An 8,720-nucleotide genomic window follows, 5' to 3' on the forward strand; every position below is an offset into this window, starting at 1 on the left:
TTGATCAGTTGATGAAATATTGATGTGGCACGACATAGGATGTAGTTATACACAACATTGTAATTCTAATTAAACTTATTTACTCATTTGACCTTTAGTCCTGTCTTTATAAGATTGAAACGGAAAAATAAATTTATCATCCCTTCCTCGTGGAATTTTTTGACATTTCTATTGAACTTTTTATTGTTCATGTTTTATGTGCATTGAAGAGTGTTTTCTAGTGCTTATTTGTGAAACACTTGGCAAATTCTAGATTGCTCAAACAAATACTTAGTGACCAAGTATTTTGAGATACATCTAACTTTTCTTTTTTGTCTTTTTTAAAGTATTTTTATGTACTCCAAAATATAATAATTTCGAAAATTAAAATATAATAGTTTCGAAAATGGTGGAAAGTACTTTTAACTGTGACAAAAGTGAAAAAATCCTCCTAATCAGATTATTATATTTTATTGTTAGACGATTTACAATTTTTGTTAACGCAAAGGTTACGAAGTCACTTAGCTCGACGTTAGGATAGTCAAGTCAAGGGAAAACGCTCTCCAAAAAGTCTAGATTTAAGAACGGTGATGATAGTTCGTTGAAAGAAACTTAAACAAAAACAACTTTTAAAAAGGATTAGAAACGCTTTAAACATAGATTTTCTTTAACTAAACAGCTGACAAAATTTGACAAAAAATAACCCATACGAATAAAATATACGTATCGAAATAGCATAAAGTTTCCGATTCATTTCCTATTATTGTCGTCATATATTATAATATTATATTAGAAATTTAGAATATAGATATATTGTTGCCGTGTGGTGGCCATGCGTTGGCTTCCAACACGCGCCGAAAAAGGCTTTGCATTTAAAAGTCAAAATGTGACTATTTATTTATTACGTTGTAGTATTTCATAAGCTTTTATCTATTTTGATATTTTCGAAATTTTAATTTTTAGTCTCTATGAAGAAAAAATTAGTCTCTATGTGTTAAAAATGGTGATAATTGTCGAAACGAACGTAACTCAATGGTAATTGTCATATATATCTCCAACGAGGTTATGAGTTAGAATCCTTCCCTCGACATGTTGTACAGAAAAAAAAGGTGATAATCGGTAATAAAATGTTTATATAAAATTAATTCTTAAATTAAATATTCAATTTTTTATATTATAATTATTTTTTATATGTATCATGCATTTTATAAATAAAAATGATAATAAGTCAAAATAAATAAATAACCATGATAAAATAATGTTTTTATATATATTTAAAAAAAAAGGAAACAATGGCAATAAAATTTATTTTGTTATTTCTCAATTTCTACAAAATTCATTTATAAAAAATGAGGAGGGGAATATGAATAGTTATTAAATGCTTATTTTTATCAAAATTTGGAAACGACAATGTTACCAATTTGACATTTATAGTTTGTTTGATAACATTTTTATTTATTGTTTCTCGTTTTCAATTTTGTTAATAAACTTAAATATTTGATAACTATTTATGTTTATTGTTTCTATTTTTTAAAAACATTCTCAAAGTTGGATAGAAATTTTATAAATACCAAAACAAATTTATGTTTCTTGTTCCAATTTTCAATTTGTTCCAACATAAATAAAGATCTTGTTTTATCATTGTTAGAGATGTTGGGGCAATGCAATTATTATTTTTAATTAAAAAAGAGGAACATAAACAATCAAAGATAACGTTAGATTACCAAAAGAGCTCTTAATTTTTCTCTTTTTATTTTAGTAAAAACTTCACACAAATCCTACCCTTAATAATCTCTCCTTATTTTGAATAAGATGATCAAAACAATCACTCGTTAACACATAGATGGGGCATAATAGATTTTTTTAAAAATATATGAACCAATGTGGAAAATTTTTGAAAGTTAAGTTACACTTGGTCGCTATACCTTTATCGAATAAATTATTTAGTTCTAAACGTTAAATGCAATTTAGTTAATGTACTATCAAATTTGTAACAATTAAGTGCATGAAACTTATTACGTAATAGTTTAATATCTATATTTTAATTTTTTTTATATATGTTGATCGATAAATCGATGATGAATAAAAATTAGCACGTAATTGTGATGAAATTTTTTATTTTAGAGATTAAATTGTTACCTACTAAATTTTAATGATTGAATTATTTTCAAATTAGAAATACAAGAATTAATTTATTACGGAGCAAAGTTTAGAGACTAAATAGTTATTTCTAAAATTACAAATAATCCCAAGTGTTTTTTAAACAAAATCCAAAGTTAGTACTAAGAATGGATATTTAAAAATTACGATATAATATATATATATATATATATATATTTAAACAAAAATTACAAAATATACGAACCAATATAGGATTTAGACCTTCATTTAAAAAAGTTTTTAAAATCTTTTTTGGGCCCAATATAGTGTCATGCAAAGCCCACACTGACGTGGAATTTTATTAAAGAAAACAAAAAAGAAATAATGTAGAAGGTCGCTAACTTAATTTCCAAGTAAGTTTAGTTCAGCGGCGAAGCTTCCTTGACTCGGCGTTCCGCGTTCATAAGCCTCCGTCAAATCGGCGATCTTTGATTTGAATGACCTAAATACCCTTCTCGCTTTAAGGATTTAAAGTCGATTGCCGACTTTTGACTTAGGCGACACGGAGGGGTGTTTGTGTAATTTGGATATGATTGGTGCTGAAAACGGATACATATGCCCCGACGCTACCTTTCATCGCCTTGATTCTACCGGTTTTTCGAAGCGAATTTCAGCGCCGGCGTTCGATCCACAGAAACTAGTAGAATCCATGGCCTCGAAGCAATTGGGGAAGAAGATGGTGGAGTCGATTGAAGTTTGGGCTTCTCCGAGGCCTTGTCCGAGAAACCCTATGAGCTTCTCCGACTCTCCGCAGTTGCTGATTCAGAACTACTCCAATTTCAAGACGAGTGGTTTGCCTTCCCGTTTCATGTTTTATCGGGGCAGTTCGTGGCTTGATTTTCCCACCCAAGTGCTCGAAACCTTGCGGGCGGGTTTCTCCGAGCAGAGGCCGGTGATGGAGTTGCAAATTGAAGGATCGAAGTACCTGTTTGATTTGTACCGGATGTTGCAGATTGACTTCAACACTGGTAGTCAGAGATCGGTTGCTTGGATCGATGAAAATGGTAAGTGTTTCTTCCCTAAAGTATTTGTCTGCGAGGAGAGGGCGAATACGTACGGAGACTCTTGGAATCCGAAAATTGAAATTGAAATTACGGTTGACGGGATGTCCGGGAAGAGAAAGAGGGAGGCGATAGAGATGAACGGGGAAGAATATGAAGTCAATTCTACTAACGAACATGTGGAAGCGAAGGCATCGAAAGTACCGCGTGTGATTGCTAACGATTCTGAAGCTCTTGCTGCCTGGCCGAACGTGAAAGCGCTAACTGAAGGAGATAGTGCGTACACGTTGGTGAGCAATTTCTTTCTCTCTTCGATGAAAAAAGTTGATCCTGGTTCTGCAATCACCGCAATCCATCAGTGCACGCGCACGGGGCCATTGGAAAAAGCTCGCCTCGATGTGTTTCAGAAGCAGAATGAGATTACAACTGCTGCTCGTGGTGTGTCCAATATGGTGTATGCATGGTATGGAGCTTCCGCAGAAACTTTGGCGGGAACTTTGGCTCATGGATTTGGGGAGCCTCTTCAGCTTCCTGCCAATGATACCCATGGCATTGGAGTTTATTTGTCTCCAGTGGGCTTGCCCCATTTATGGTAATTTGGTTTTCGTTTATGTTTAGGTACTTTAGTTCATAATTATATGTTCTCCCCATTTTCAAGCTGCATTTTAACTGTGTTTCCCAGTTCTAAGCTATTGGGGGCCGACGAGGATGGTGTAAAACATATGGCTCTATGTCGAGTTATATTGGGTAACGTTGAAAAGGTTGAGGCAGGATCTCAGCAATCCCATCCTTCGAGTCCAGAGTTCGACACTGGTGTGGATGATCCGACATGTCCTAAACGGTATATTGTATGGTGTAGCAATATGAATAGACACATTTTACCGGAGTACATAGTGAGCTTCAAATCAACATATCATTTGGCAGGTAAATATTTCTTTTGATTGGGTTCATTGGTATTATTCTTAATCTCATCGTCATTTTTTTTTTCTGTTTGGCTGATTCTTTTTTCCAGACAAGTTGAGAGAATCGACAGATACAAAGTATTCCCTAGTGAAATTACTTTCTAAGATGAAGAATTCCCTGCCTACCTCTAAAGTTCAAGAGGTTGCGACATTGTTTCAGACATTTAAGGTAAGTCTGCTGTAGAATTTTTGCTGGACGCTTTCCTATTCACTAAATAGAAAAAAAGAAGATGAAATAGATTTTAACTAATTGAAGATAATGTGATGCTAATTTAACAGTACGTGCTTGACTATTACAGGCTGGGAAATTGGCAAAAGATGTTCTTGTTAAAAGGTTGCGATCAATTGCTGGAGATGAGATGCTACTATCCATGATTCGCGAAATTCGTGGATCTCAATGAGGTTCTTCCAAGTTTTATTTGGAAGCATTTGGAATTTCAATCATTGTGATTTAGCGTTTGATAGATAAAGTTGTCAGATGTAACCATACAAGTAGTTTTAGCAAAGAAAGTTCAATATACAAAAGAAAGATAAGAAAAAACATTTGTAATTTTTCCTTAAACACATCTTATGTGCAGAGGTTTCTTTGGAGTTCATCTTAGCTCTTGATAACTACTTAGTATATGCTAATAAATATGTTCTTCTAAAGCTACAAGATTGTCTTTGAATTACCAATGGCTTCTTTTTCTAAAGGAAGATCCATGGTTTAGTTTGAAAATTACTATGTTGGAGAGGCAAAAACAAAATTACTATGTTGGAGAGGATCATAACTATACTCTTAACCCATGTTGCACTCATCTTAAATTTGTTTGAACTGGAGTAACATAATGCATGACTTGGGTTGAAATTTTCCCACCCCCAAGCAACAGACATTTTAGGTTTCTACGATGTTCTTTTCACTCTGAGAAGGATTACTATTTGTTTTTTGAGGAGTTATAGGTATTTAAAGTGAGAAAAGAGTTTTATAATGATTACGGAGTACCATAATAATTTGTCTTGAAAAAGTCCTTGCTCTATAAAACAATCACCTATTAGGTTGGCATTAGATCCCGTGGTATTTGGAATTAATTTGTTTTGATGAGTTAATTTTTGAGAAGTATTACTGTGTAAACCATTATTTTTGACCTGATACTAATAGTGAAACACACAAAGCACGGAACTTATATGCTTTTCTGGTTATGAGTTTAAATTAGTTATTTTGTTGGAAATTTGTGTAAGTTTCTGACTTGATTCAAAATTGTTTTGGAATGTGATAATGAGTGTAATTGATCGTAAATGCTTCAGCTGAAAATTATTGGTAAGGATGGTTTTCCCTCAAGTGTAGGCAAGTGCAATTGCTATCTAATAGCTGTTCCCTTCTTTCATTTATTTCCATCTTCTAGAGGTACGAAAAATCTTTTGGTATTGAAATCCCATGGTTAATCAATTAAAGAAGACTCCAAAGGTTGAATTTATTATCTTATTGCTTTTCTGTTTTCTAATTCTTAAAAATTAATTTGTGCCAATACCAAGTTTCTTGCTTGTTCCTGTATAATTGTTGTCCTACTTCTTTAAGCTTCTTAACAAAATTTTGTTCTTAGAAAATAAATTTATTAATATTAAGTTTTCATCCATTTTTACATTCTGTTCTTCTCACTGTTTAGAGTTTCTGGGTTTTCTAAATTATGTGGCTTGACATAGAATATCTTATTATTCATATAGAAATTGTCATGATACTGATTTTAGCCTGGCAGGACTAGATCATCTAAAAAATGCAAGCCTTGTAGCTTGCTGAGTCCATATACGGATATACTCCAATTAGTCTTTACAAATTCATGTAATTGTATTGAGTTGTAATATCCTAAAAGGAGGAGGAAGATATTTGGGATGTAATTTCCTTTGCCTTTTACTTGGTTTGATGACTATCGCTCATAGTAGCTTTGTGTTTACTAATGAAGAGCTCTTGTTTCTAATGATAACTCATTGTAGTATTGTTTTTTTTTTCTAATAAAAATTTCTTGTTTCATATATAGTACACACATTTGCACATGCACACACAATACTAACTGTCTGGTCACATCATGGTTTGAAGTCTAGAGAATGTGTATTGTAGAGTGAATGGATTTGGATGTGATGATTTATTTTGCTAATTCCTTTAGGTATTGGTAAATCTTTAACATCTTTTTAGGAATTTGATAGATACTGGATTTATGGGTTGGATGAGTAGAATAATTGGTAGCAAGAACGAGTTGATCAGCACTTGCCATTTTATCTACTAAATTAATTTTATTGCTGGGGCTCATAATTACTGCTAATACCGCTCAGTTTTTTACAGGCTGGAAAGATGGCGACAGATTTTTGGGACTATCGGGTCCAGGCCAGTTATCTGGATGAGTCGGATCTTTTAAGAAAAGATTAGTATCTAAGGTGGATTCATGTTCATTTCTATAGAAATTATACTATTCACATAATTAACATTAATTATTCTGTTATCTCCTTGGCAGTGCACACCCCATATGGTTGAATTAGATGGGGTCAGAAATAGTTAATTGTGATACTTCCTTTTTATTTTTAAACTACCTCGTATGGTAGCTGATAAGGTTGATAGTATTTAAGGAACTTTTTGTGGAAAGGACGAGATGAAGAAAAGAATTGGTGTTTGTAGAAAGATTAAGGGGTGGGCTGGAGTTGGTAATTAACAATTTCTAAATGAAACACCTTCTGGACAAATGTAGAAGTATGAAATGCATGATTTGGTTAGGATTCAGATGTGGTTGAAACGAGCTTGTATTTCTGCCCTTTGGAAGATATTTTAAGTTCTTTACTTTTCTTCTTTTATGTCCTTGTTTCCTTAACTCCAGAGTTTACCTTCTATTGTGATCCTCGTTCACTAGCTGTGGCTTCCATGTCTATTGGATTTTTTCGTTCAGGAGGGCTTAATGGTTTTGAGATAGAGGCAGGCGCTTCTTTTAATGCCTGCTGTCCAAAATCTGAAGATTCTTGCTTCGTTAGGGTAGCGGCTCTTGGATTCCTGAATCTTTGTCGTGAATTTTCTTGTGAATCTGGTGTTATGTGCTTTGAAATCTTCCTTTAAAGCAAACTCAATGCTCATGATCTGATTTGGTCTGATGTATCTCCAAAATTTTATGTATTTTTTTGCCTTTGAGTATTTGGTAGAGAGCTGATGCTGCAACACTTTTCAAAGGAGGCTTTGTGTTACTTATCTCGTCTCGGTGCAGTTCATGTTAAATTAGGAAATTTATTTTCAACTCTGTGAGGAATTTTGTGGTGCAAGCTTCTTGATGTCAGTTTATCTTGCCTTTCCTCTGTAACCCTGGCACCTTTGTAGATCTTATTGACCAGGACCTGAGAGCACTAGTCTAGAGTATGAACATGAAGTTTGAGATATGGAAAATTCCTGTTACATGTTGAAGATGTTTTTTTTTCTGGATGATAGAAATTTTCATAGAGATATGACCCTTTCTGCCAAACTTCTTCATTTTAATACCATATTGCATTATTGATGTGCAGAATGAAAATGGCCCCATTTCCAACTCTACAACCTCAAGCTGCTGCCCTTTGGGAGTAGGGGGGACTCAATAGTTGGCATTGAACATTGATGTTGGCTACAAACAAATGGTCTATGTCCTCAACAAGTGTTCATCTTGGATTGGAGAATTTTTGCAGTGCACCCACTACCTAACGCCATGGATTCGTGTTCAACGCGTTGTCAGATGTTGTCAGATGCTGTCAAATGTCCAATTGAAAAAGAAGAAGGTACGTTTATGTAACACGTTTATTTTATAATCCCACGTCATTTTTTTCTAGTGGCCACCTTTATGCTTTATTCTATATTCAACCATCGAATCTTTGATAAATGCAATAAGTTCTGTTCATTTGTTCATTAGGAATCGGAGTTTATGATGTTCTTACTATATATTATATATGGTCATGGTATTGGGGCCCATCCTCACTAATCTGTCAGCTCTAGCAAATTTCAAGGAGCAACAGAATTAATTCTTCTGATTTCTAGCATCTGTGGATCTATCTCAGAACCTGAGAAGTGTTCCAAGATTCCAAATGTTTATACTATGTATGTTCTCTCTCTCTCTCCTCTTTTACATATTTTTACCCAAATTATCTATAAGATCTAGAACCCATCAATGGTCAAATTATTTCCAACCCCGATTATCTGTCGGAGAAAACATGTATGTGGATGTTTATTGGGCACTTGAAAATAAGTTAATCGACATATTGTACATAGTTCAATTGGTTAAAGTATAAAGTAACTCTGCAGAGGTTCAAATTTACAAATTTCCTCGTTGATTGTGATGAACTCAAAAGAAAATAAGTTATTATCTTCATTGTGATTTTATTTGAACAGGAGATTAATTTGTTGAGTTGTAAAATAAATAAGCTTTTATCTTGTTTGTACCTCCACTATTGAGGCGGGTAACACTTGCACTTTTTCAAGATGTTAAAAAAAAAATGAAAAGTTGAAAGAATTTTAATTTGTAGGAGATCGTTTTTGTTTTTGTTTTTGTTTTTGTTTTTGTTTTTGTTTTTGTTTTTATTTTTTATTTTATTGAATTATTAATCGATGGGGTCTCTATTTTCCTCATTCTTTTTTTCTTTTTGG

The 8,720-nt window shown here is 33.3% G+C and overlaps 1 protein-coding gene across 4 annotated transcripts; it reads left to right on the plus strand.

Annotated features, from left to right (window-relative positions):
* The first annotated feature begins 2,681 nt into the window (after window positions 1-2,681).
* On the plus strand, window positions 2,682-8,395 carry LOC111004739 (putative inactive poly [ADP-ribose] polymerase SRO3). 4 transcript variants are annotated; one of them, XR_015792880.1, is made up of 7 exons: window positions 2,682-3,732; window positions 3,823-4,064; window positions 4,153-4,271; window positions 4,402-4,504; window positions 6,407-6,508; window positions 7,613-7,858; window positions 7,990-8,395. XR_015792880.1 is itself a non-coding variant. In XM_022275910.2 (4 exons), exons 1-4 carry the CDS (start codon window positions 2,789-2,791, stop codon window positions 4,501-4,503), a joined length of 1,407 nt encoding a protein of 468 aa, XP_022131602.2. In that variant the 5' UTR covers window positions 2,684-2,788; the 3' UTR covers window positions 4,504-4,698. The 4 variants fall into 4 exon arrangements, 1 of the variants encoding a protein (XP_022131602.2); XR_015792879.1 differs by having other exon boundaries at window positions 2,683-3,732; window positions 6,417-6,508; XR_015792881.1 differs by having other exon boundaries at window positions 2,683-3,732; window positions 6,417-6,508; window positions 8,067-8,395.
* The last annotated feature ends 325 nt before the right edge of the window (window positions 8,396-8,720 follow it).

Source organism: Momordica charantia (assembly GCF_013281855.1).
Source record: "Momordica charantia cultivar OHB3-1 chromosome 8 unlocalized genomic scaffold, Mcharantia_2.0 BLBB01000008.1, whole genome shotgun sequence".
In the NCBI taxonomy this organism is placed as follows: Eukaryota; Viridiplantae; Streptophyta; class Magnoliopsida; order Cucurbitales; family Cucurbitaceae; genus Momordica; species Momordica charantia.

Excerpts from the sequence above, each read along its gene's own strand:
- LOC111004739 (XM_022275910.2), top strand. The coding sequence starts at position 2,789 with ATGGCCTCGAAGCAATTGGGGAAGAAGATGGTGGAGTCGATTGAAGTT. Across the intron at positions 3,733-3,822 it reads GTGGGCTTGCCCCATTTATG|TTCTAAGCTATTGGGGGCCG; the intron begins GTAATTTGGTTT and ends TGTGTTTCCCAG. Across the intron at positions 4,272-4,401 it reads CATTGTTTCAGACATTTAAG|GCTGGGAAATTGGCAAAAGA; the intron begins GTAAGTCTGCTG and ends TGACTATTACAG.